We start from the raw sequence: 27,607 nt of genomic DNA on the forward strand, positions 1-27,607 counted from the left end.
ATGCTGGGAAGGGATTCGCCCCCGCTGCCACCGCGACGCAGTGTTGGATTACCTCTGCCGGGCCCAGCCACCGCGGGGCCAGCGGGTGCCGCTGCGCTGTGCCCGCGTCCGCGCAGCGCACGCTATGTCGGGCCGCTGACTTCAGTCGGGAGATATTTGGAGGCTCCGCGAGGTCCGGTGCAGGGGGTCAGCGTGTTTGGCTCTGAAAACGAATCAGCGGAGGGCGCGTCACTGCCAAAGGGACCTATAAATCCATCTGCGGTGCCGAGTCGCCCTGGAAAAGCCCCCACATCCGCGCGTCCATCTCCGCGCTCCCCTCCGCCCGCGGCTGCGGCATCCCCCGCGCCTCGCCCAGCCCCGCGCCCCCGCCCGCCTCTCCCCGGCGGTGCCCGGGAAACCGGTCGCGCGCAAGCCCAGACGGGGCAGCCGAAGCGGGCTCTCCCCGGCTCTGACCCGGCTTCCCGCTGCTCCCGCCACGCTCCCCTCTTGGATCTAAGCTTTCGCCGCGACGAGACCCCCGATCTGGAGGAGGAAGCCTCGTTGCTGCTGCTACCGGCTCTACAAATCCCAGCGCCGGCCTCTGATTCTCCCAGCAAGGTGAGGGAGGGTGGTTTGGTTAGTTTTTTTCCCCTCCTCGGCTGGGGTGGTGCTTTTTCGTGGTGGTAGTGGTGGTTTTTTTGTTGCTTTTTTTTTTTTTTTTTTTTAATTCCCTCTGTTGTGCGCATGTCCGAGCAGTGGCGCGGCTCCTCACGGTGCTAGACCAGCTGGCGTTACAGAAGCCCTGATGTCTTCATCTGACTCCCCGCAGTTGTCTTTCTCAAATTTCCAAGCAGGGTCCCAAGAGCAGCACCCAGAGCCAGCTCCTGCTGCCAAGCGGCGCTCCCCACGGCTCGGGCCGCTCCCGCTGAGCGCGTCTCCGGGGACGAAGCGAGAGAAGACCTCCGCGGCGCCGCTCCTGTCGCGGCCACAGCACCCGAGACGGCGACGGAGGCCGCCGGGTCTTGTGCTGGCGTCTCCTCTCTGCCTCCATCAAGACTTGCGACCTTGTTCCCCCTCATCCCCACGCCTCCTCCCCGCGCAAAGTCTCGGCGGTCGGACCTCGACCTGGCCCACATGTATCGTCCATCCGGCCGCTCGGCTCCCCGGCGTTAATATCCATCTCGGGTCCGACGAGACCAGCTCAGAGGCGAGGACCGCGGCGGAGTGGGAGACCCGGCAGATCCTCGGCCCCGGAGAAGTGCGAAGGCAGCGGCCGGCGGGGAAAGTGCGCACCAGGCCGGAGGTACCGGCGGGCCCCGGGCGGCACCAGCGCCCTGAGCCCTTCCGGACCGCGTTGAATCGGGCCGGGGGCAGCTGTCATCCCCGGGTGGCGGCCATCGGGGTGCGTGCCGTGGCTGACTGCAGGCGGAGCGACAGGAAAGCAATAAAAGAGAAAATGTGAGAAGAGAAGGAAAAAAAGAGAAGAGGGAAAGGAGAAGGGAAAAGGGAAAAGGAAGAAAAATAAGAGGAGAGAAGGAAATGAAGAGAGATAAACAGGAAAGAGGGAAACAAGAAGGAAAAGGAAAATGAGAGGAAAATGTTTCCATTTCCCTTTCCTTTCAAAGAGAAAATGGGAAAAGGAAAGGGAAAATGGAAATATGGAAACAGAAGGGGAAGTGAAATGGGAAGAGGAAAAGGAAAATGGAAATATGGAAACAGAAGGGGAAGTGAAATGGGAAGAGGAAAGGGAAAATGGAAATAAGAAAGGGAAAGAGGAAAGGAAGAGGATAGGGAAAGGAAAAGGAAAGTGGAAAAGGGAAGTGAAAAGGAAAGAAAAAAGAAAAGGAGATAAAAATGAAAGAAAAGGAAAAAAGATACGAGAAAAATGAATGGAAAGAAAGGAAAGGAAAGGAAAGGAAAGGAAAGGAAAGGAAAGGAAAGGAAAGGAAAGGAAAGGAAAGGAAAGGAAAGGAAAGGAAAAAGAGGAAAAGAGAAAAAGGAAAGAAATTACTGGGAAGGGGAAAGGAAAGGGAAAAGGAAAATGAGAGGAGAGGGAAAGAGAAAGGGAAAGGAAGGTTTGCCTGTAGTATGGCAAAGCTGCACAGCCCCACACCCCAGGACTGGAGGAGCGCACCAACTAGGAGTTAACCCTGCCTCTCCTCTCTTCCAGGGGCCCGTGTTGGAAGGAGATCTAAGATGCAGTTATGGAATGTTGTGGCTGTCTGCATGGTGCTGGTCAACACGGTCTTCACTTCACCCCTGCTCACCAGTAAGATGCCTCCCAAGGGGCCCTCTTCAGTGGTAGAGGAGCCTGAAGATCTCTCCCTCATCAGCCTGCTGCCTCCCTATGCTGTGCACAGTGACTGTAAGAAACATTTCCCTTCGTGGCCACCTCTGTCTGTCGTCTGTCTTGCTAAACCTGTTCCCCTTTGCCCAGGCTTCAGAGTGAGGAAAGGACCCCCTCACTTGCCCCCCCCCACCCTTTCTGCCCTCAGTTCTCCCCCAGGCAGGGTCAGTGGTTCTGGTCTGGCTCCAGAAGCTCCAAACCAAGTCATCCTCCAAAGCCTGGGGTTGGCGATTGTAGTGGAAATGCCCGCCTTCCCCCCCCATCTCCAGCCCTACCTTCCCTGATAAGATCCCTTTGGTTGAAAAACCCAGAGAGATGAGAAAGTATGCAAATGAGCTGGGAGGATGATCAGGTACCTATACCTCCCAGTGCAGGCACTGAAACTCCTTCCCTACCACTTTAAGCTCCTCCCCGTGCTTGGACCTGACAATACAATTATTCACTGTCTGTAGCAGAAGCAAGTCCTGATGGAGATTGGGTTCCATGGTGGGAGGCACTGTACACATCCTGGAGCACTGATGAGTTTCGTTAAATCCGCCTTAGATCCTGATCCCGAAATTAGTGTGTCTGTGTGTAAATTTTCAGAAAAGTAGCAGTGGCAGGGTTAGGAGCTTGATGCAGAGCAATCCTCATGAACCAGCTCACAGTAAGTCAGTTTACAGTACAAATAACAGATAATAATAGGTCTCCTACAATAGCAGATACAGGATTTTCACAGCAGTATGTGAGTGTTATGCTAACACCGGTGACTTTTTAAAGTGAGAGTATGGCTCAGTAAGAAGTGGCAAAATACTCATGAATTGTGGAGATATTCACTTAGCAAAGGCACAGACACAGCTCAGAGGTTGCTCCCTTTGCCCTTGCTCAGCCCTCTCTGTTTAGCTTGTTGCAGGATGGGATTCATTTTTATCTCCTTATCTGGAGGAATGTCCTTTCCTTGCACCTGCTGCAGCTCCAGCCACAGGCAGCCTCACTCTAGTTTCTCTGGGAGCAGCCAAACTAATGCAGTGTGGAGGCACTGTGCAAGGAATCATCTGCCATGACACCACTTTGCATCCCCTCTCTAACACCCATCTCGTCTTCCATGTGTGTCCCCCCCCCCACATCTATGTCCTTCCCCATTTAGTCTTCTTTATTTCCTTTTCTTGCTTGTGCAAGATTCCCTGCTGGAATCTTTCCCAGGCTGCTGCCTCCTCCCCATCCCAGCCCCATCTCCTGCCATTTGCAGACCCTGATGTCCTTTCAGCCCCTCCACGCAGGTAGGTCAGCGGAAAGCACTTCCTCCCAGGGCTCCAGCCTGCCAGGGCTGCGGGGCTGACAAACATGATGATCTTCTCCATGGTGAGTTGCATGGTGGGGAAGGTACCAGGGCACTGAGCTGTCCTACAAGAGGCAGTGATCATCTTTTCAGGCTGCTGTGCTAGTCCCCTCTGCTTGCTGCAGCGTTGATGGCAAGAAGAGCATTAGGCGGGAAGCAGTGTGGATGGGAGACCATTAATGCTCTGATCTTCCAGGGTGGGAGTATGTGTATGATCCTGCTTTTATCTTGAAACTTACTTCTGGGAATGTGGTTCCTGGTGAGCTGATTTCTCCTCAGCAGTTAGCAGTAGCAGTCTTGTCTGTTCCTAGTGTACAAAACTTCTAATTGTTTCCTCCTTATTTTTTCTGTGGATTGGGTAAACAAGAAATGGGAAAAAAAGGTGACCTGTGTTTTACCTGAGCTATGGTAGTATCAATAGACAGCCTCTTCCAGAAATCTCTGTTTCCAGGATACAGACTTAGGCTTTGCCAAGCAGAGCTGAGTTGCAGATTATTGCCCAGGATAGTAATTTCAGAAAGGACTGATAGTTTGGTCTTGATCTCTTAACCATGCAGATCACAAATAGATGGGCCTGGCTACAAGGAGAAAGTTAACAGTGCTGTTCTTTACAACAGAAATCAGGGAAAATCCAGGGCATTCCTATGATCTTTACACAGAAGTGGTTTACACAGCACTTGTGCCCAAAAGTCAGAAACTCTTCTCTCTGCTACATTGCCAAGTCAGATGAGTCAGGGGATACATGTAGAAAGGCACCTGTAAAAAAACAGTGAAATACTTTGATCCACTTTTACACTGGTTTTAGTTGATTTAAAAGTATGTGGTCTCTGGAGAGCCTGTCCGGGCATATCGCTTCCTTCCCAGCATGGCAGCACTTTGTTCAAGTCACCACTGTCAGTGTCTTTGACATATTTGTTTCTCTCTCCTTACCATTTGGTGGCACATACCCTTCAGCAAATGAAAGATGTAGAATGATGTACACAAGAGGAGTCAGGTCTACACCACGTAGACTTCCCTCTCCTCTTACAAGCAGAGTGCAGTATGCCACAAGTATGCAGACATGCTTGCAGTTCCCCAGATCATCTGCTGGTGGACCTGCCATGTATCAATATCTCTGTGAATACTGCTGGTCAGCTGCTTCATTGAGTGTCTTTGCAGGAAACAGCTCACAAAGCAGCGGGAATGCCATCATCACCTACATCGGCTCATCTGCATAGTGCAGTGTGTGGGCGCTAAGCAGGACTGGGTACTGTGTGCATTCAAAGAGGAGTGTGCTGCTCTCCTCTAAAGTGGTCCCCACACAGTCTGGGTGGGGAGTAGCAGTTGTGCTCTGAAGTGTGTATTGCTCTTACTCCAGAGAGGTCAGGTCTCCCACACACCACTGGCAGCAGGGATTAGTAGGGTTGTGAGATCATGTCCCGCTCCTAGGGATGGCCAAACACCTTGCTGGAACACAGATCTGTTTTCCCAGGCCCTCTACACCTTTTTGTGTTCTCATTTGATGGAACTGTTTTCTCTGCAAAGTACTCTGAGGTCACCTGATGCTGCCCCATCTCTTTCAGATTAGCTCGAAACCTTCCTTCATTCTAGCCTACAGGCAAGGTCCTAACCTCCCAGACTTATCAGGTGTAATGTGCTAGCCTTTGCTGTTCAGGGCAGTAATTAGAGATTGCAGAGGATGATGGCAACTGCAGTCTTCTGCAATTTTACTTGACTGGATGCAGGAGTGAGAGTAACCTCCATAAATGCAGTGCATTTGAGATTAATCCAATGTTTGTAGGCATTTTAGGCATCAGTGTTCATGGGATAGCTTATTTCACATGAAGAGGAGTGGTTGTAGCATTTGTAAAGTTAGAAAGCCCTTTCTGTCATGCTACAGTCTGCTGGGGGAAGGACACAGTTTAAATAGCAACTGTGAACAGAACAAATATAAACCAAACTACTATAAGCTAAAAAGTAAGTCAGCAGCTTCAGAAGCATGACAGTGCAGAAGGAGCCAAACACTTGGTTTTACTTATATGCAGTTCCCACTGAACACATTTTGTAACTGCTTGCCACTGTATGGCCATAATCAACATGTATGTGAGGACTTGAGTATCCTAAGATCCAGGATATGATATATAGTGTCTTGATCAAGTGGGCATCTTTAGTAAGAATTAGTGGTATGCATATAGAATTAAATGAAAAATCTCACTATAGGCTTTTCCCTCTTAATAGAAGGAAAAGATGTTTCTTTGCATTATAACAACTGAGTTATTCTATGGCTACTGGATGGTCATTTGTTGTTAGAGCTCCTTTGGAATGTTATACCATAACATGCTGTATTATGAGTGCATTATTACACTGTTAAACATTCTTCATACCCCTGCTAAAGGGGTATTTAATGTTAAGTTACTGCATTTAACTGCAACATTATCAACTAATATGGAAGGTATCTAGAATAAACAGTGATATTGTAGGGCTCTTTAAGGCAAAAATAGTATTAAATTATATTTCCAAATGAATGCATTTCCTTCCCTACAGCATTTATTAGGCACACTTAGTGTTATGAACCAGAACTCTCATGTTTCTGTTCAGTCTTTCCTGCTGAACAGACTTAGGGTGTCGCATGTGCACTTTAGTCTCACGCCCAGAAGCTACAGAGATAATCTGCCCATGCATAGTAAGTCCAATGCATCAGAGAGGTATCTGCCACACCATGCAGGTGCCACACTGTGTCATTTGATCTGCATGTATCCAGTAGAGCTGGTGCATCCAGTCAGTGTCAGACCGAGTGTGCATATGTCCCTGGGCCAGCATATATATGTAGTAAAGTTTGTTTGCATGGACACACCCAGGTTATCTAGGCTTTTAGAAATCTTAAGCATGCAAAGTTGCCTCTTTTTATGGGCAAAATTCTAAAAAAAAAAGAAAGAACAGGCCACACCTGGGTAAAATTCAGATGCATTTAGCCCTAGAAGCTGATTTCTCTGTAGTCTTAGGTATAGCTACTGAATATACTCCTGTGAAGGGTGTTCTGAGGCTTAAGGAGGAAAGGGCTGAAATGCAAGAGAGTATGGTTTTATTCTCATTTTAACAGTTATCCTTTGTTTAAAGTTTTATGTCTGCTCCTTTTCAATTTAAGGACCACAACATTTTCCCAGTGGATGTGTAGATCCTTTTAGATGTTTTGCAGATGTGAGTTGCTAGATAACATACCTGCACATGCTTTTCTTAGTCATCTTTCATAGGCATCTTCAATGTATTTTAGAAATCCCCATGTTCAGAGTCTACAGATGACAAGCTGTGAAACCTTACTTGGAAGGCTGAAGAATTCAGTTGTGTAATTATGCACGCTACCAAGCAACTGCGACTTAAAACTTGTAGTACATAGGCAAAACCCCATATAACTACACTTTTTGAGGAGTCTCATACTTTTGAGGTAATGGCAAGTAATAAATGAGGAATACTAAATATTGCAACATAACCATGTTTAGGATCATCAAACATCTAATGCTGGTAGAATGGACACTGCACATTTGTCATTTTTGACAAAAACAGCTGTACTTTCTTACTGAGTAATATTTGGTAAAGGGAACCAAAGGAAAGATTTCAATTATTCTTAGAAATCCAGTCCTAATTACAAAGAGAAGAAAACAGAATAAAAAAGTTTTATTAGAGAAAGGTAAGCATTAAGACACAAAATATACATTAGACTATGTTTTTAAGATGAAGGACAGAAAATTAATTATGTAAGACATTTCAAATATCAGCATTCTTTTTCAGGAATAAAGCCACATTTTATGACACTAGCAGGAAATTTGTGACAGGGAAGTATGGATCCAGCATATTGGCTGGGAAGGGGGTAGAGCTCTTTGGAGCCTGGCTGCCTCTGAGCAGCTGCCAATGCCATCTAACAGGTCGTGGTCCACACATTCCAGCATGAGACCTCCTGCAGTGGAGCACATAGTACCTGTCCTAGAGTGAAGGACTGATTATTATAATAAGAACATTTTCCTAACTGCAATATTAAAACTTTTCATATTGTTCCTATTGTAAACAAGTTGAAACACAGTTAATGAAAGGTGACAGTAAAAGAATGCATATTATTTATAGGTCAGATCAAAATCTGATAAGAAGCAGAGAGTGTCACAGTAGGAGCATCAGCCGTGGTTTTGCCTGGACAACTCTACTGCTTCAGGGAAGAGACTGGGGTAGGGTCCCTTCCTGCTTCTTTGCTGCCTGTGTTTGTTTCTTGGGGACACTCCTAAAACCCAATGGGAGATGCAGCGTAAGAGCACAGGCAGCCCAGGAACAGTTGCTTGATTGGAGTAGGGTTGAGCTGTTGTTGTAGTGACACTGCTGTTATTTCCGTTACGCTGTTCTCATTCAGTGAGTTGGCACTAAAGTGGGGTTGGGTGACTGATATGGAGGTTTTCTGATGTTGTGTGAGGGCTGGGCTGAATCACTTCTGTGGCAGGAACACTAAAGAGAATTTATTTTTATTACCAACAGTATTTCCTTTGTTAAGGTTTCAGTGCCGTGCCTGTTAGCTGGCTGCATGCCTTCTTGCTAGTAGAGGTCACAGGGTTCAGGTCTGTTGTGGGGGAGTAATTTGGGGTTCTGCTTGCTACAGAACAATGTTTAGATTTCTTAAAGAGAAATGCAACTTAAAAGAGTTCAGTGGCGGGTTCACTCTATTATTTACTGCATGAGGGAAATATCCCAAGTCAAATGCTGCTTACCTTCTCTTCAGGTACCTGTATCCATCGCAGTGCAAACCGTCAGGATTCTTCTCTCCCTAATAACTGTTCACTCCAGAGTCTGTATTTTAGAACTCCATCAGCAAACTTTCAGGCAAGGCCTGATAACCATATGCAGAACAGACTTTCAGGAGACAAAATTCTCAGAAAATAAAAAATTTAATGGAGTAGAATAGCAGAAGGGCTGGCTCAAGCTGGGTACCTGCGCGGAGGTCCCCTGAGCATAGAAAACTACAGACTTTTATATCTTTACAGACCATTCATATAATGATTCAGTCCAATAGTCATATTTTACTTTTAGGTCTTCTTGCTTCTCATTGGATCTTTTTTCTCTGATTCCACATGGGCCTTTGTTTTGTTCAGCTGTAGACATTGTTTATGGTCCATAGCCTTGCAGAGACTGTTTTGTCTGAATAAATCCTTTCTTCTCAGCAAAGTGCAAAATAGGCCTTATAAGTGTTCAGTATAGTTTGTAGTTGCTTTTGGTAAATATGAGCAGAGCTTTACAGCTTAAAATTTTAGCAAATCCAGCTTACCAAGTAACATGAAACAAAGAGTATATTGAAAATCGTACAACCTTATATCTCTAAATAATTCATTACATTTAGTATGCATCTACTTAAGCCAAATGATTAATATTGAACTTGAATTGGGCTCATCCACTGACCTGTGAGCAGTAAAACCATTGCCATACAGCTCACTTATTTAGCAGGAATAACTCAAAGTGGGCTCATCAAGGCTACCGTATTTGTAGAATAAAGTGGTTGACTCATAGTCAAATTGCATACAGTAGGAAAAGTATGCACGAGGCTCCCTGCGCCCACAAGTTACCAGCATTCAATGTGCCATTCTACTTCCTTGTAGGTCTCCTGGAAGGGGTTCTTAGCCTGGCTGTGGCTCAGGCCCTTCCCTCCTCTAGAGCCTGGACCTGGAAGCGGGGAGAGGGAGGGGCAAAAGGGGGAAGGCGGGGGAAGAGGAGGTTAACAATACATCTGCCAGGGTTTTATTGTCACCCCGGCAAGTTCTCACCTTTTTACTTTACAAAGCAGACTGACCATCACATTGGTAATTTTAACCTCACTAAGCACACACACAAACAGATTAAAGTACCAGAACTGTTTTGAAAAAGGGCCATTTGATCCTAACACAGATCTGAATGTGAATTTTCTAAATAATGCTTGTCATTATGAGCTGGATTGACCTCTTTGAACATTGAAATCATACTTTCAACAAGAGTCTGAATGCTGCTGTTTGAACTTCTCGAACTGAAAAAGAGCTGTGCCTAAGTGAAATATCTTGGTAAATTTATTAAATGTTTGGCCTGAACTTTTGATGTAGTGGCTATGCAATCCCACAAATGCATGCATAAAAGCTATAATGTAAAATAAAAATTTAATTTTATAATTTTTAATATACCTTATGTGACTTTTATTATATTACTTTAACTCAGGTGTGGCAGATGCACTCTCCCTGCCCCCCCCCCTCTTTCCTTCAATATGGAAGGTGCATGCACATTCCCCTCTCCCTCAACACATCCCCCCTCTCCTGCAATGGGACAGTTAGTAGCTCCTTTTGTTTAACCCTCTGTCGGTTAGCTAGGGGAGGGGAGAGGTGCCAAGAAGTCAGGAAGTTTCTGGGCGCCCATAGCCAGAGTGGGGGTGCAGAGAAGCTTCTGGAATGCCCACAGCCAGATCTGACAAGACTATAAAAACAGGGTTCCCACCGAGGATTCCCTTTGTGTGTGTCCTCTCAGAGCCGCGGGCCAAAATGCAGCTGAGAGACCCTCCCCTTAGACCAGAACACTGTCTAAGGTAACCTCCCAGGACTGGGACTGCCTCACCTCCGCGTGTGGGTGAGTGATAACTTAATAATTCCTTGCTGGACTAGCGAATGTATTTTCCTTAATAATTCCTTGCTGCTCGGGTGAGTCTTTTCCTCACTAGACAAGTGAGTGTATTTTCCTGGAGTCAGGGACGGCTCTGGAATTGTTTTTTGTAAGCCACGTGTATGCACACTGTGGATCTCCATTATTCTTATTTGCTGTACCCCAATAATTTCCTCAACTAATATCTGAACCTGTATTTTATGTTACTGGAGTGCTAACTGATTGTATAAACCCCGTTTCTAATTGGTTGTTTTTCCAGACTTTCCCGGACAGAATAAGTCTGGTTTGGACCTGGTTGTCCACCTAAAACTAATTTCGGGGTCCCTCCGTGACACTGTGCCAGGGCCGAAGTTGTTCTTCAGTGATGTAGGCTGTGTCAGCTCCACATGGAGTGTCTTTACTCGATTGAGTCTAGCAAGGTATCTATCCCTTCTTGCTTTTAAGGAATGTAGCCCACTCATGGCCTTGACCTGAACCTTGCTCAGTATTCATATGGTGTAGATAGACCAGCCCGTCCTGCAACAGAGCCAGGTGGTGCATTCAATGGACACTCTATCCAAGCTACTTCCTTCCAGTAGGTATGGTTCATAGTGGGTATTTTGGTACCTGCTACAGAGTTAATGACAGAGGAGTGCAAGACGGGTGCACTCCACAGAATCACAGAATGTTAGGGATTGGAAGGGACCTTGAAAGATCATCTAGTCCAATCCCCCTGCTGGAGCAGGAATGCCTAGGTGAGGTTACACAGGAAGGCATCCAGGCAGGTCTTGAATGTCTCCAGAGTAGGAGACTCCACAACCTCCCTGGGCAGCCTGTTCCAGTGTTCTGTCACCCTCACCGAGAAGTTTCTTCTCAAATTTAAGTGGAACCTCTTGTGTACCAGTTTGTACCCATTGCCCCTTGTCCTATCATTGGTTGCCACTGAGAAGAGCCTGGCTCCATCCTCATGACACTCACCCTTTATATATCTGTAAACATTAATGAGGTCACCCCTCAGTCTCCTCTTCTCCAAGCTAAAGATACCCAGCTCCCTCAGCCTTTCTGCATAAGGGAGATGCTCCACTCTCTTAATCATCTTTGTTGCCCTACGCTGGACTCTCTCCAGCAGTTCCCTGTCCTTCTTGAACTGAGGGGCCCAGAAATGGACACAATATTCCAAATGTGGTCTCAGCAGGGCAGAGTAGAGGGGAAGGAGAACCTCTGTCGATCTACTAACCACCCCCCTTGTAATACACCCCAGGATGCCATTGGCCTTCCTGGTCACAAGGGCACAGTGCTGGCTCATGGTCATCCTGCTGTCCACCAGGACCCCCAGGTCCCTTTCCCCTACACTGTTCTCTAATAGGTCATTCCCCAACTTATACTGGAACCTGGGGTTGTTCCTGCCCAGATGTAAGAATCTACACTTTCCCTTGTTATATTTCATTAAATTTTTCCCTGCCCAACTCTCCATCCTGTCCAGGTCTCGCTAGATGGCAGCACAGCCTTCTGGCATATCAGCCACTCCTCCCAGCTTCGTGTCATCAGCAAACTTGCTGATAGTGCACTCTATTCCCTCATCCAAATCATTGATGAATATATTGAATAATATAGGCCCCAGTACTGACCCTTGAGGCACTGCACTAGATACAGGCCTCCAACTGGACTCGGCCCCATTGACCACGACTCTCTGGCTTCTTCAGCCAGTTCGCAGTCCACCTCACCACCCGATCATCCAGACCGCACTCCTTCAATTTAGCTGTGAGGATGCTGTGGGAGACTGTGTCAAATGCCTTACTCAAGTCAAGGTAGACCATGTCCACTGCTCTGCCATCATCCATCCATCTTGTTATGTCCTCATAAAAGTCAATGAGGTTGGTCAAGCACGTCTTCCCTTTGGTGAAGCCATGTTGACTGCCCCTAATGATCCTCTTATCCCTGATATGCCTTGAGATGGCACCAAGGATAAGTTGTTCCCAGGTTTCCCAGGGATGGAGGTGAGGCTGACTGGTCTATAGTTACCCGGGTCCTCCTTCTTGCCCTTTTTGAAGACTGGAGTAACATTTGCTTTCCTCCAGTCCTCAGGCACCTCTCCCGTTTCCCAAGACTTGGCAAAGATGATGGAGAGCGGTCCAGCAATGACCTCAGCCAGCTCCCTCAGCACCTGCGGGTGCATCTGTGGGAAACTGCAGCGGGTCTGTGGAATCCTTGACAGAAAATATGAGAGTAGAGATCATCCTTGAGATATTAAGATTTATCCTTGAGAAGGATGGGAGTAAAGGAGTATCCAGAGAGAGGAGAGATGTACCCGTGAGAGAGAAGGGGATAGAAGAATAACATGGATGATAGAAAAATTAACCAATGAGATGTTAGTGTTGTAACTTGTAACCAATAGTGAAAAGACACATGAACTGGTAGAATTGTATAAAAATGCACTTGTAGCAATAAATGGCATCTATTACTTTCATCTTGAAAGAACTTGGTCCATGTCGTTTGTCCGTCTCAACCGCGACATGCATCCCATCTGGACCCATGGATTTATGGATGTGAAACCATTGGTTTCACAGGCTTATGGGGCTTGGTACAAGGTCCTGCTTTGTTCAGGTCCTGTATAGCTGTATAGGTAGCAGCTATCCCTCCTTCATGTCTTTTTACAGTCACTGCTCTGGGAGATTGTTGCCATTAGCATTGGATACCTGTAGAACACAGTAGAATTCACTTTTCCCAATCTCAAACTCTACAGCTTGTAGGATCCCACTTCCCATGTGTCACTCTCATTATGTGAAGGTACAAAATTGCCTGCAAACTCGTTTACCAATCTGCACTATTTTGCTGGAGCTGTCTGTGGAAAACCGTATACTTCTGATCCATCCCTATTTTATCATGGAAGGAGGTTTCTAGGATGTGTCTGCTTTGGAGTGGTGTCCATATTCATCCTTAAATGCAGATGTACTGTATTTCAGCAGGTTTTTGCATTAACAGAGTTAACATCCTGCTATCCCCATCTCCTGCATCTTCGATGCTTCTGTTGAGGACATAAAAGGTGCACCTTTGCTAGGCAATGGGAAGCACCCTTGTATCTTCTTCTCTCCTTTTAACAGTGCTTGTGCCACCGTGTGTGGACTGGGTACATTTACTGCCTGGTCATGGGACATCAAGGCTCCTGTCTTTTATAGTGCTTATCAGGGAAATGTGGCACTGAGCCTTTGCCTAAGGAGCTGTTCCTTTCTCAGTACATGACCCAGTGAGAGCCTTCATGGCTCGGTGGAGGTACCAACCCTTGGCCAGGTGCACTGTTTCAGGTATCACCTTTCCCAATGTGTGCAGCTCCTGGGACATTTTTAGGGATCCTTCTGGAGATGGAGCTCTCTTATGTGCAGGGCCAGGTGCGTGACACTGGTCTGTTACGTGGGTAGGCACTTAGGAGTTGGGTACAGAAAGAAGGCCTTCACACAAAGGAAGTGAATCCTCAAAACTTGTTTTTTGGCACAATGACTGAGAAAAATAAATCTCAATACTGCAATGTTATTTCCATGTTTAAGAGACAAACATTAATAATATAACTTAAGGGCACCCACACATGGGGTCCTGACAGCCTGACCCTCCATTAAATCACTGTATTCTCTAAAGCAGATCACATTGTGGGATTTAGTCTATGGAAGTTTAAAGATTTCAAAGTGTGATTTTATTCAAAATCATGATGGAAAGCTGAAATCTCAGAATGTTTCAGAAGAACACATACAATTGAAGTGGTTCATTCTGCTAGTATCAAAACATTTCATTGACTTCAACATTTAATTTACTTGAATAATTTATCTCTGGTAGAGTATATATAAAATGAAAAATTAAATAGATATTTTAATTTCATCAAAATAAAATGTATTAATTAAATTTCCATTGGAAATTTACATAATACTTCTATTCTGACCTATTTCTACTCAATCTAATCAGCATCTTGTGATATGAAATAGTTCCATGAGAAATTTTTCAAAAGCTCTGATAATAATTAACCCCTAAAAACATTTTAAAAGGCAGACATTCAGCCAGGAATAATAGTTCAGCCTAGCACCCCAGGAAATTTCTCTTTCGGTCCTGCCCAAAAACCTTATTGAGAGGTGGCTTTGTCAATATTAACCACTGCTGGTGTGAAAAGACAGCAATTAACAATCATAGTCACAAAATTGCTTTAAAGAAACCTTGTCCTTTTGTTGCATGGCTGGGAAGAGCCTGTATAACCTCTTTACAGTAGCTTCGTACACTCATTAACTAATATTTGCATTATGAAATGCTTTTATTTCCCTTGATTTTGACAGGGTGCATGCAATATTAAAAGATGTGCCGGAGTGCTAACAAGTGTCAAGAGACACCTACAGAGATACATACATATCTCATTTCTTTTCCCCCAAATGAGTTTCCATGATGATCTAATCCATTCCAAATTCTCCGTGATTTCTGAGGGTCCCTCAGGCACACTCTCTGAAGTAATGGGCAGAGGAGCTTGAATGTGTCTAACGTTTTTTAGCCACGAATGGATAAATTCTGTTAATGACAACTAACATATGGCAAAGTCTTTTCTCTCTTTCTCAAACAGCTAATATGCCAGAGGATTATCCAGATTAGTTTGATGAGGTAGTGGACTTTATTCAAGCCACAATTAAAAGAATGAGGAGGTCATTGGATAAATAGACTCCGATTTTTTCTAGGCAGGAGAGAAACTGGCAAAACGCAGCCACAAACGTAGAGAATTCCAGCAAAAAGGGAAGGAGGAATCAAAAGGGCAAAAAACGAGTATGTGTCTTAACAGAAATACATTTAAATGTGACAGACTTGGATTTGGGATATGAAACCAAAAGAAGAGCTAATTTTCCGGTATTGCAGTAGATCTTGTGATGCAGCTGAGACCACGTATGACAAAATTTTAAAAAATTTAACCAGAAAGAAAAAACTAGTCACTGACAAAGTAAGGCAAGCTTGTTATAGACCCACAGCCTTTGATGAGGACTTGTCCTTTTTGGACGATAACCTGGTTTCCCACATACTGAAAAAGCATTCTGCAAAAAGGTGTGAATGCATCTGACTTCTGTGCACTGGAGGCAGCTCCAGTTTTGCATTCCTGCTGTGATGCAAAGAGAGGGACCGATATTCCTGGGGAAGCATCTGCTCAGGGTGGAGAAAAGAGGACTGAGAACAGAGAACAAGGGGTTGTGGGAGCCTGAGGAGGCATGAGGTGGCGTAGGAGGATAGAGACTTTTAAAGTCCTACAAGAAAATAAATAAAAGATCGGGTGGAGATGCTGATGGCTGGATGGTGTGCACACTCCCTTTCCTATTTGGCACAGTCCACCATCAGTGAGACTTGGATCCATGAGGAACGTGCTTAAAAACACAACCCTGCCATACAACACTGTGTTGTAGTTATCCCATCCATGCAAGGAAGCTTAGCTGAGAAATAGCTTAGGAGTGCCTTACTCATTCCCTGCACCCTCAGCTTTACTGAAAGACACGTACTATTGCTCACTGAAGGGCGGTTCCTAAGCACTTAGGATAACTTCTAAACTGTGATAAGATTAATCTCATAAGTAAGATGATATTGGACAAATAACAAAATTCCCAGGCTTAAGTTCTCTAGGGCCAGTATCAATACAAAGCAAAGCAGTTCCACTTACTGGTTAAGTTTGGTTATTTCCATATCATTTTTCTTCAAAATGAGTGTAGGATTTAATTCTTTTGCTATCTATGAAAACAAGTTGAGTTTTTAAGTACTTCTTAGTACAGTAAGAGAAATAACAACCCTGGCCCATACAAAACATGTTTATTTTGGTTTACAAAGGACTAATGTCACTTGCTTCACTACATTTCTATTTGGTCATTTTGAGTGGGTGGAGGCTATTTGATGCAATACATCTGTTCAGAGACATAAATAAGCAGAAAATATTTATTGTGTTCAAGTTATTGTTATTTATTACAGTTCAGTAATGAGTCTTCCTATTTATTAATGTTTCTTTTCAAAGATACCAAACTAGAAAGTGCTTGGAAGGTAGAGACAATTAAGTTGGGAACAACAGTCCATGATTTTGATTGAAAGTATTAACTTGAACACAAAAAGTCACTTACTTTACCTTTTTTTCTTTTAAACAAAATCCTGATTATGTTCACAAAATGTAGTGCCAAAGTCTGCAGCCCTTCCTCCTGTCCACTAATACTTTTAAAAAATACTGCAGTCATACATGTGCAGGAGCAGCAGTGGCTCTGCATGAGTGAGGATCACAGGACTTGGCTCAACATTAGCAGTTTGTTATAAAAACTAATTCTTGCCATAGTTTAAATGTAGTCACATTTTTTCTCACACTTTTTGCCAACTGACCTCATATAACTATTGACGAATGGAAAATAATGACATTTAGCCTTATAATTTATTGTGATATTTATTTAAGCTTTTCCTTCCATATTTCCATATAGAAGAGGTTAAATTCCTCTTGGTAGTTAGCCCTGAATTTAATATAGCCTGAAGGTAAACAATTGTGTTAAATAACCAAAGTGTTTTGTATAATTTGCTGAAACATTACAGGATCGTACCCACACAGCAGAACAGTCTGAATTTCTTTACGATGAGGGAGGTTGTACAGTGGAGGCATTCATACCTGACTACTAACGCAAGCTCTTGTTCTGGAGACCTTTTTCCCAAAGGAGCAACAGTGCAGGTCACTAGACATACCTGACAAACGGTGAAGTATCAATTCCCACAAAAACAACAGGAAGAAAAAAAAATCCCTACTGAAAACCAAAAATCGATGTTTGGTCTGACCTTTTATCTCATTCATGCAATGTCTCTCCATACTCATTTTGCTCTGGGCCCCTTGGGGTGTCGCAGAAGAAGGGTCTAGTAGTCAAAAATGTCCAGAACAGGCATAGGAAGGCATTCCAGGTGTACGAAATGTAATTCAGCCCCAATCTCTGCTGCTTTCCTGAGCTGAGAGAGGGCAGTCTTGGAACTTTCCCACAGGGTCCATGCTCACATTGCCACAGCGACACCTTACCCTCCACATTTGTCAGGAGTGGTACAACTGATACCACCACCAGCACTGGCATGAATTGGGCAGTAAAGACCTGCTAAGCTGAAGGTAAGCTGTGCTGCTGGGCAGTTAGCTGGGCACAGTGCTCAGAGGTGTGCTTTTTCTGGCCCTGGTACAGCCCCGGTTGCTGAAAACTTGCCCCAAAGCATTTTCTGCACAGCTTGAAGAGACTGCAACCAAAGCAAATCACTGTGTTCAAAATACAAAAGGGTAAAGTTTGTGATTTTTAAAATTTTTTTAGACCTTACTGAAAACAGGATTGTGCTCATCTGGAGATTTTACTTCACCTGCTATTTATGTCATGTCTCAGTCATTTGTGTTAATCAACCAAAGTTCTCTACAGACTTTATTTTTGTATTGTATTAATTTTATAACTTTTTCCAAATAAAATTAATTTCTGTTGTTACCTGGTTGTTGCTTGTGCTTCTTCCCATTTGTACCACTTCCAAGTTACAGCATTGCTCAGTTCCCAACCCACATGGGGCAATGCTAAAGAAACAATAAATGCTTTTCATGGTGGAGCTTTCCTCTTTCATCTCACCCTGGTCTTTAATGTGCATCAGAGATGTCTGTAGCTTCTTAGCAGAACATAGCATTAATGGGTAATGTGACTCAAAAATACATGGTGAACAATGGCACAATAAGCAACCCAGTGTCAGGCTTGAAGCCTGGTGTTACCCAAGCTGTCCCTTGCCCATGAAGGGCTGTGGTGGATTTGTGGTGGCCTTGGCTATGCACAGCTGCAATTCCCACACTGAGAGGAGATGTGCATTTTGCTTTTCTAACCCCACTGTTACATCAACTGGACTAAATTCCTTTCACTTTGGCAGTCCTTTTCCATTCATCTTTAAATAGGAAAATGCAACATGAAGAGTTTGCTTTTCCACCATGATAATGGGAAAGATGAGGATGGATTTTGTGGCTGTGGCCAGCAATATTTTCTCAACTGTTTTGTGTTAAAAGTGTTGCAGAGTTGATAAACACACATAGAGTTACAGGTTTTCATACCGGGCTCTGTATTCCTGTCAAGGTTTGATTGCAAGGCAGTAATAAACCATGGCAGATGCTTTGTTAACTCCTTCCCTTTTCTCCAACCCCTCAGCCCCCCCCACTTACCACTAAGTAAAGGTAATAGGAGGGCAAAGAGAGGCAAAGAGAGAGAGAGCTTGCAAGTTGGAAAAAATTAAAAATGTTTTACTAATGCTAGCAATAAAATAGAGAAAATAATACAAAATATACAAAACCAATCTTGAAATTCTGGGCAACTCACCCAGAAGTCCTGGGTTGATGAATCAACTTCTGAATAGGAATCAAAGAGTCTCTTTTGGTGCGATATTGTCAGCGATGCACCGTCGTGGTAGTAATTGGTACCTGCTGATCATCATCCATCAGAGTCCTACAAAAGAAGGGTTGTCTGTAAGACCAGTCAAAGCAGACAGCTGTTCAATATTCTCAGTGTCCACAGATGCTATACCAAATGCCCACCTATACCCTTTTGGGTCCTTAAAATACCCTCTCCTGAAGTAGTCTATGCCAAGGATGCATGGAGCATCTGGGCCAGTCACAATGGGACGCTTTTGCCATTTTTTCCCAGTTAGGCTCATTTCAGCCTCTACAACAGTCAGTTCCTGGGATTCCCCAGTCACTCCAACAATACTGATGGATTGTGTTCCTTTATAGTTTGAGGGAATTATCGTGCACTGAGCACCAATGTCCACCAAAGCTTTGTACTCCTCGGGGTGTGTTGTACCAGGCCATCATATCTGCACAGTCCAACAAACTCTGTTGTCTTTTTCCCCCTCCTGGTTGGAGGCAGGGCCCCTCTAATTTGTGTTTTGCACAGTCTCTGGGTAGGAATTAGAGGTTCCTTCAAGAGGATCAGAATCTCTTCTGCCCCTTCTGGAAATTGGAGCAGCTATTTTCCTAGGAGATTTACCTTTTAACTCATGTACTCGTTCTTGAAGTTCTGAGGTACGTCTTCCATCCCACCTCCTCATGTTTTCTCCCTGGTCGTGCAGGAAGAACCACAGTGTGCCTCTTTTTGTAGACTGCCTCTGTCTTCTCTCTTGGGATTGGAAACGCCTTCTCCTAATAGCTGAAACATAGGTTTGTACAGGTCGTGAATGGAACCTGTCTTCTCTGAGTGCTTTGATTTCTTGCAACAGCTTTTCAAACAGATTGGCAGATTTTTCACACAGTTTCTCCACAGTCGAGACACAAGCCCGAAGAGAGCCAGCAAGGCTGTTCTCAAAGTCCCAAAGCTGCTTAATCACGTCAGAAATGCTTTGTCTACTTCCAGCTGACCAGACCATTGCTGCCAATGACTTAATGTCAAGGTTTAAGGCAAGGCGGCAATAAACCGTGGCAGACACTCTCTGTTATCCCCTTTACCTCCCGCCACCCCTTCCTTTAGATCGGAAAGATGATAAGAAAGATAAGGGGAAAGGAAGAGAGACTTCAAGCTGGAAAGTTTTAAAGGATTTTAGTAATGCTACTAACAAATAGAGAATATATATACAAAATATACAAAACCAATCTCAAGTGCTCGATGTGGAGTTGGCGTCACTCCAGCGGCAGCGGAGCTGGGTGTGCGGAGCTGGCGTGGCTCCAACAGGTGAAGCTCAGGCCCCCAGAAGTCATGGGCGGGACTTCACAGCAAACCAGAACCTGGTTGCTGGGATGCAGGGCCTGAGGCCTGTAGATCACAGGCAGACAGACAGGGTCTTCTCTACATGCCAGCCATGGTCAAAGAGAGAGTGACCCTTGTGATCACCCCCTCTTATATAGGGGGTATGACGATTATGGGATGGAATACTTCAGTTGATCCTCAGTTGGTCAGTTCTAGTCACCTGTTCCATCCACCCCTCCTCAAACACGCCCCTCTCACAACAGAATGTGGGAAAACTTATCAGTCTTTCTTAGCTACCATAGTAATAAATCTAAACACGAGCTTCTTCAGCATTCTGTTGGTCTCTTATCAGCATCGAGTACAGCATCCTAGGAAAAATATGCAGGCTAAAACTCAGAAAAGTACAGCCACCTAGAAGAACTTAGCTGAAAGAAAAATCACTAAAAGAGAACTGGTCTTGTTTTTAACAAAACCAGGACACTTAACATATGCAGGTGGTGCACTTTGTACGAACCTGCATCACATAGGTCATGTACAATTGATTCTATCTGGTTCTGCCCCTCTTGGCTCTTTGGCTCAAAATAGATGATCTCCTGCACAGTTAATTCTCTCAGGAACTGGATACTTCTTTCCATAGTATTCCATTTGCCTGGATTGCATATAACAACTTCCTAGAAGGGAAACCTTTCCTTCATAGCTGTCAGGAGTCGAGTCCAGAGGGTGGTGGAGTTGTTCTCTCTTGAAATTGCCCTACCAAGGGTGGAATCCCTTGTCAGAGATCCCATCTGCCTGGCTTCCCCACCTTCTAGTTCCAGACTCTCAGCTCCATTATCCCAGCATCGGAGCATCCAGGTTACAACATTCTTGCCTTCACAATGACTGAAGTCTTTTTGTATATCTCTCAGCTCACTTGGAGAGAAGTATCAGGTGGTCACTTCCTCTCCTCCTTGTGTTGATGATGCTACCCCTTGGGCTGATGATGTCCCTTGGCCATTATCTGTAGTACGAGTAGTCTTTCCTGTGACTCTCTTACAACCAGCAACTGATGCTAATATGGGCTCACTATCTCTTGATTTATTTCCAGAGTCTAAATGACTGTCACTGGCATTGGCATAATTACAGTGACTGTTGTGGTTACAGCAGCAGCATTGTCCAGTGTGGGAGGACACAGTAGCTGCATTGTTAGTCTTTGAGGCTGGAGAAGTAACAGTGTCTGTGGTCAAGGAGGCAATGACCTTGACAGCTTGGCTCTGTGTGGGAGCTTGAGCTTGAGAAGCTGCAGTGTCTGTGTTTGGCAGAGGGGGCAGCAGCAGCTACGGGGGCTGTAACAGTAGTCTTGGCTGCCTTGCTCCATCTAGAGCGACTAGCCGTGCCTTTTGCTGATACTTGAGCAGACGCAATGCAAGTCTCAGGACTCAAAAAAGATGCAGTCCTCCAATTTAACCTCATCTCTCTTAACACTAGCAAGAACTGACACACATTTAGCAAGCCTGATAATACCAACAAAGTTCTATCAAAGCTCCAAGGATATTCAAAGCTCTCAAAAACATCTGTAATGTGTCTCAGTGAAAATGCAAAAGTATCATTAGCCAGCCTTTCTATAGATTCGCTCATCCAATTAGCAAACACATAGCTGTATTTCTCTTTAATCTTTACTGGAGTTTTATCTAAATACAACAGCAATGAGTATAAATTCATTATTAGCTGCAGTATAATGAATACACCAGTGCCAAACCACACAGTAATATCATCACCATCATCCAGTTTCCAGATGTAACAAAATGCGCAAAACTATTAGTAAAACACACCCAGCATAAATAAGGTACAGCAAAACACACTGTAGGTAATAGCTGATACAACTTATGCCACAGAATTTTTAAACCAATGCAATTCAATCTGCTTGTCCGAAGCACACAGACCCATGAGTATCACAACTCTATGAGTTGGCACCGTGCCAAGAAAATTGGAAGTTCTTCAGTGGTAAGAAAACCAAAAAACTTCAAATTTTATCCCTTTTTAATGACAAATGTTAACACTTGCAAGCTGCGCATTGGGCGCCAATTGATCTGTAAAGGTTTAATTGCAGGGCAACAATAAACCATGGCAGATGCTTTGTTAACCCCCTCCCTTCCCCCCCCCCCGCTCAAACCCCCCCACTTCCCACTAAGTAAAGGCAATAGGAGAGCAAAGAGAGGCAAAGAGAGAGAAAGCTTGCAAGTTGGAAAAAATTAAAAATATTTTACTAATGCTACTAATAAAATAGAGAAAATAATACAAAATATACAAAACCAATCTTGAAATTCTGGGCAACTCAGCACCGGCTGCTCCAGCAGCAGCAGAGCAGGCACCCAGACGTCCTGGGTTGGACTCTGCAGCAAACCAGAACTGGATTCAAGGATGCAGGGTCTGTCACTACCATTGCTAACGTTATCAGCTCCAGAGCTGAAAAACATGCAGCTAAATCCAGAAAAGTGCAGTTACTTAGAAGAACTTAGCTGAAGGAAAAATTCACTAAAAGAGAAACTGGTCTTGTTTTAAACAAAACCAGGATACCAGGTTTTCAAATGAAATGGACTAAGGCAATCAGTTACTTGTACCTGCAAAACCCGTCCTGACAACCCATCTTCTGACCAATTGAATGTCTCATTGCTTGCTTGTGAAAAATTAAGAGACTCAGATGAATTTGAAATCAAATGTTCTCTGGGTCCCCAGTTCCAATAATGTAAATCTGTACCGTTTTGATATGCTGGTGCATCTAATTTACAGGACACCCAGTACAAATTTGAAACATCTCCTTGGTTACTTTAGATATCTTGCATGTTGGAATGTCAGCAGGGCTTTTCAGAGCAGAATTGTGACTTACATCTCCGTGTTCAAGACCCAGAATGGAAATAAAAGTTAAATGGCCTTGAACTACTGCTCCATCCTTTTGTTGATACAAGTGAAACTTCTCTGACATCATTAAACAATTGTTAATCGGCTTGTCAGAAACACATACAGGAGGTGCCTCAACAAAATACTGTTGCGGTTGATTAAATTTAATCCGGTCCTTGTTTTCCAACGATTGACCTGCCAGTGGTATCCATGCACCACCTACCCAGTGCATGTTATTGGAGAGAGGAACTTCAGGATCCCACCATGTTATAGATCTAAAAAGAGGTGGATCCACAATGTAAGCCCAATATACATGCTCTCCCTCTACAGTTGGAATCATGCCAAAACTGATCATCACAAAACAAACCCTTACTGCATTGTTGCAGGAGATGATAGCCAAATAGACTAAGAAGGTGTTAATTAGATTGGGGGGGTGCCTGCCGCTGCCATCATAGTGCTTGTGTTTTGTTTTAACTTCTTCAGCTGCCCCCAGGTAACGTCACTGTCCTCTTCCTTCAGTCTCTTGCTTTTCCTCATTGCCCTCTGCTGCAGGAAGAGATGCTGCATCTCTGGCATTGGGTTTGATGCTGTGTTTTTCCAACTCAAAGTAAGGTTTAACGTATTCTGCAGGAAGTCACTTCAGTCCTGTTGGAAGAAGAACACACACATATCCCCTCCACTAGGTGATTAACTCTACAGGCCCTTCAGTTGCCATTGACTAATGTGCAGGGGTCCCCAATACAAAGCCTTTGGTCTCTGAGAGAGTGAATCTGGAACATGGAAGTGTTTTTCAGCTGCTGTGTTAGAGGAGGGAGGCATAGTACGATTCAAAAAGTTAAAAGAATATGTTGCATTGACTTTTTCTCAGAGCCTCATATTCCCCCTTTTTGTTTTAATAACATTTGTTTCAGTGTAGAATGTGCCTGTTCAATAATAGCCTGTCCAGTTGGAGAATGTGGGATACCCATGACATGTAAAAAATATACCCATTGCTGTAAAAAATATTGCGTGGATCTGGCAGTGTAGCCAGGACTGTTGTCAGTTTTCATCTCTTGTGGCACACCCAGCATAGCAAAACAGCGAGTTGAGTGGCATTGAATGGCCCTGCTTTTCTCACTAGTATGAGCAGATGCACAAAGCATACCTGAAAAAGTATCTATAGAAATGTGTATATATTTCAAATGGCCAAAAGATGAGACGTGTAACATCAGCGTGCTAAATGGCATTAGGTGTGACCCTGTGAGGGTTAACTCCAAGGGAGAGTGAATTTGTAATAAGGCCTTGACATTCCGGGCAAGAGTGAACTATGTCTTTCACTTGTTCGAGTGTCTGATCAAACATCTTTTTTAAAGCAGCAGCATTTTGATGGAAGAAGGCGTGTGAAGCCCTGGCAGACTGGAAGCAGACTGTAGTTATAGTGTAAGAGTCTGCAACTGCATTTCCTTCTGTTATGGGACCTGGTAAAGTGGTATGAGAGTGCATATGAGTAACAAACAGTGGGTGTCTGCGAAGCTGTAATGCAGTTTGTATTGATACAAACATTTCAAAGAGCTGATGTTGCAAGATTTCTTTAAGGAAGGCAGAGGGGGTGTGCTACAGGACCTTGACTACATACTCAGAATCACAAATCAAATTTAGAGGTTCCTCCTTAAAAAGCTCTAAGACATGTAAAGCTGAGCCAAGTTCTACTAACTGGGTTGAGCCATCAATAATTTTAATGGAATCATTCCATTTGTTATCTTCATGCCAGACCCCTACAGCTTTATGAGATTTCCCTAATCCATCAACAAAAACTGTGTGAGCATGTGAAATTGGACCAAATACAAGTATGGTCTGTGGCCTAATGTCAAAAACATGCAGATTCTGCAGCAATTTACATTTAGGCATGCCAAAAGCTATGCTGTTAAGAAAATCGGCTAGTTCAATTTGCAAGGACATAGATTGCAAATAAAAAAAAATAAAAATCAGATTTCACAAATGGTACATATATGACAGAAAGGTCATGGCCTATTAAGACCTGAATCCACTCTCTGTGTTTTTTGATCAGAGTAACAATCAGTTCTAGGGGCTGAGTAATAGTTTTATGGAGAAATATGGGCAAAAAAATCCATTCCATATACATCACCCTGTTTGCTTTCTCATCATACTGTCCTACTATAGTTATAAACAGACAAATCTGCAAGTCTAATCGAATGCAGTCAGCCTGTAAGGCTGTAATTTTGTGTGCTACTAGCTCAAATTCTTTCTGTGCTGTGGAGTTAAAGTGCGAGGAGATGTTAAATCTGGATCTCCTTTTAGCGAATTAAACAGATGCTGGAGTTCATGTCTAGAAATTCCAAGCATGGGTCATACCCAGTTAATTGTACCCAGTAATTTCTGGAGATCATTCAGTATCTTAACATCATTATTAATTGGCAAAGGCCTGGGTTTGATCAGTTTCTTTTAAAATCCAGCCTAAATGTTTCCAAGGAGTCACAGTTTGCACCTTTTCCTGTGCAACTTGTAAGCCATAAATTTTCAGAACTTGAAGCAAATCGATTACTGTGCTCTGCAAATAATACATCTATTCAGCACAAACTAATATGCCTTCCATGTAATGATATATTATAGCCTTTGTGAATGCTTCATGTGTAGGCTGCACAGCGGTACTCACAACAAGCTGGCAAATTGTGGGGCTGTTCTTCATACCCTGAGGCAAAACCGTCCACTGATAACGCTGCATAGGCTGAGTGTTGTTAATGCTGGGAACTGAGAAAGCAAAATACTGACAATCGTCAGGATGTAGTGGAATGGTAAATAAGCAATCCTTTAAATCTATAATCTGTAATGTCCAATTACTCAGCAACATAGTGGGATTGGGGACGTAAGGTTGTAAGTCTCCCATAGGTTGCATTACTACATTAATTTCATGTAAATCTTGTAGCAAATGCCATTTCCCTGATTTTTTTGGGATAACAAAAATGGGAGAATTTCACAGACTTGTAGAAGGTACTATGTGCCCTGCTTGCAGCTGTTCTTGTACTAGTAAATGAGCCTGGAGCAATTTTTCCCCTTTCAGGGGCCACTGGTCAACCCAAACTGGCCTGCCTGACAGCCAAGCAAGTTTGAGCAGGGGCTTTAGATCAGTGACCCTCAAGATACATTTGTGCCTGGAGTGGTTAAGGTAATGTGCCATTGCTGCAGCAAATCTCTACCCCAAAGGCTGATAGCAGACTGTAAAACATACAGCTGAACCCAAGCTGAGATTTTATCTGGACCAATAACTTGCAACACCCAAGCTGAAAAAAAAAGTCGTAGGTAGGCGCTGGATAGAGACTCGAACTCTTGTGGGTTACTCTGAGCAGTATTTATTGTAGAAGTGCCGAGAGAAAAATTCCATCAGAGTTCCAAACCCGAGCGGACGGAGGAAGGAATGCGGTCGACCCAATATGAGTGATAAGCATACCTCGCTTTATTGAGACACTAAACTGGTTTATATAAGACTTACAGTAATTATGCCTACTTGTCATCTATTGATTGGATAGCATACAATAATTATGCCTACTCGTCTTCTATTAATTGGATAGTATACAATAATTATGCCTACTCGTCTTCTATTAATTGGATAGTATACATAATGAGCTCAACCTTCTTGTGGTTTCTCTGGAATGCAACCTTCTCACCCTGCTAGAGATAATTCCCCAGCTTGTTTATCTTAGACGCTCAGCTAACCAGAGAGCGACCGCTCAGTACTTTTCCACTTATACTGCACCAGACTCATGCTAACTGAGGCCTACTCATGCTAACTTAGAACAAAATTCTCCTGATACAACGGATCAATAGAGCCATGCCCCTTCTCTATTAGCCATGTCCCAACAATTCCCCCTTTTTCTCTTTGGGCTAATAACACTTCCTTGCGAAAAGTAGCATCAATTATCTTTAAACATAATTGCCTAATACATGAAAGGCAACACATACCAATAAGCAATATAAGCAAAATAAAGGCAATTCCTACCAATACTGGTTTAAAGAATGACAACAGCCATGAAGGAAAACCTAGCGAGGCCCACCACCTAGCGATTGGAAAGCTAATCGACAAGATGCATTATTAAAGGGTAAATGAGCTAAACAAGCATCAGGTTCCCCCGTACAATTACAGTTGTTCCAAACAGACACATTATACAGTCCTGTAAGCATCTCAATAGATTCATTGACTGATAAAGGTATTCCAATTAGACACGTCTTGAATGGCTCTTGAGCTGAAGCGAGACTCAGACAGAAATTAGGATTGTGCGTCTTATTGGCCCAAGTTAACCAAATGTTCTGTTGCTTCATCAACAAATGCGGGACAGCCGTTGCACCAATGACAGTCAAGATAAACACCATCAGTCCTTTAATGTTGGCCGAGTCCATTTTGCAGGTACCCATCTTGGCCCTGTAGGAGTAAGTACACACATGTATCCTCTGCCAATGTATTGAACTTCCGCAGGCCCTTTCCACTGTCCAGTTTCTGGGTCTCGATAAAACACCTTCATTTGAACAGTTACTTTCTTTGAGAGACCTGAATGCACTTTTACTGGTGGCTCCTCATCTGATCCAAATATACAGAGGTAATTTAAAACAAACAATGTTTTCATAACCCTTTCTTGACTGTCCGTGATACTTTGAAATTTCTGCAAATATTGCTTCAGCGTTTGATTCATTCTCTCTACAATTGCTTGTCCCGTTGGAGAATGTGGAATCCCTGTAACATGTTGTACCCCCCATAACTGACAGAATTTACGCATCTTCTCACTACAATAA

The 27,607-nt window shown here is 43.9% G+C and overlaps 1 protein-coding gene, 1 long non-coding RNA gene and 1 pseudogene across 2 annotated transcripts in view; 2 read left to right on the forward strand and 1 right to left on the reverse strand.

Annotated features, from left to right (window-relative positions):
• Nucleotides 1-1,441, forward strand: LOC135577222 (basic proline-rich protein-like). Its single transcript, XM_065045115.1, has 2 exons — nt 1-597; nt 809-1,441. The coding sequence occupies exons 1-2, from the start codon at nt 1-3 to the stop codon at nt 1,439-1,441; spliced, it is 1,230 nt and encodes a 409-aa protein (XP_064901187.1).
• On the forward strand, nt 1,051-17,728 carry LOC135577157 (glial cell line-derived neurotrophic factor-like; annotated as a pseudogene).
• Nucleotides 16,046-27,607, reverse strand: part of LOC135577158 (uncharacterized) — a 19,680-nt gene continuing 8,118 nt past the window's right edge. Inside the window, exons 2-3 of the long non-coding RNA XR_010468739.1 lie at nt 19,259-19,417; nt 16,046-18,718 (exon numbers count right to left, since the gene is read on the reverse strand). This is a non-coding gene — a long non-coding RNA (uncharacterized LOC135577158). The remainder of the gene's footprint in view (nt 18,719-19,258; nt 19,418-27,607) is intronic.

Source organism: Columba livia, chromosome W (genome assembly GCF_036013475.1).
Source record: "Columba livia isolate bColLiv1 breed racing homer chromosome W, bColLiv1.pat.W.v2, whole genome shotgun sequence".
Lineage (NCBI taxonomy): Eukaryota > Metazoa > Chordata > Aves > Columbiformes > Columbidae > Columba > Columba livia.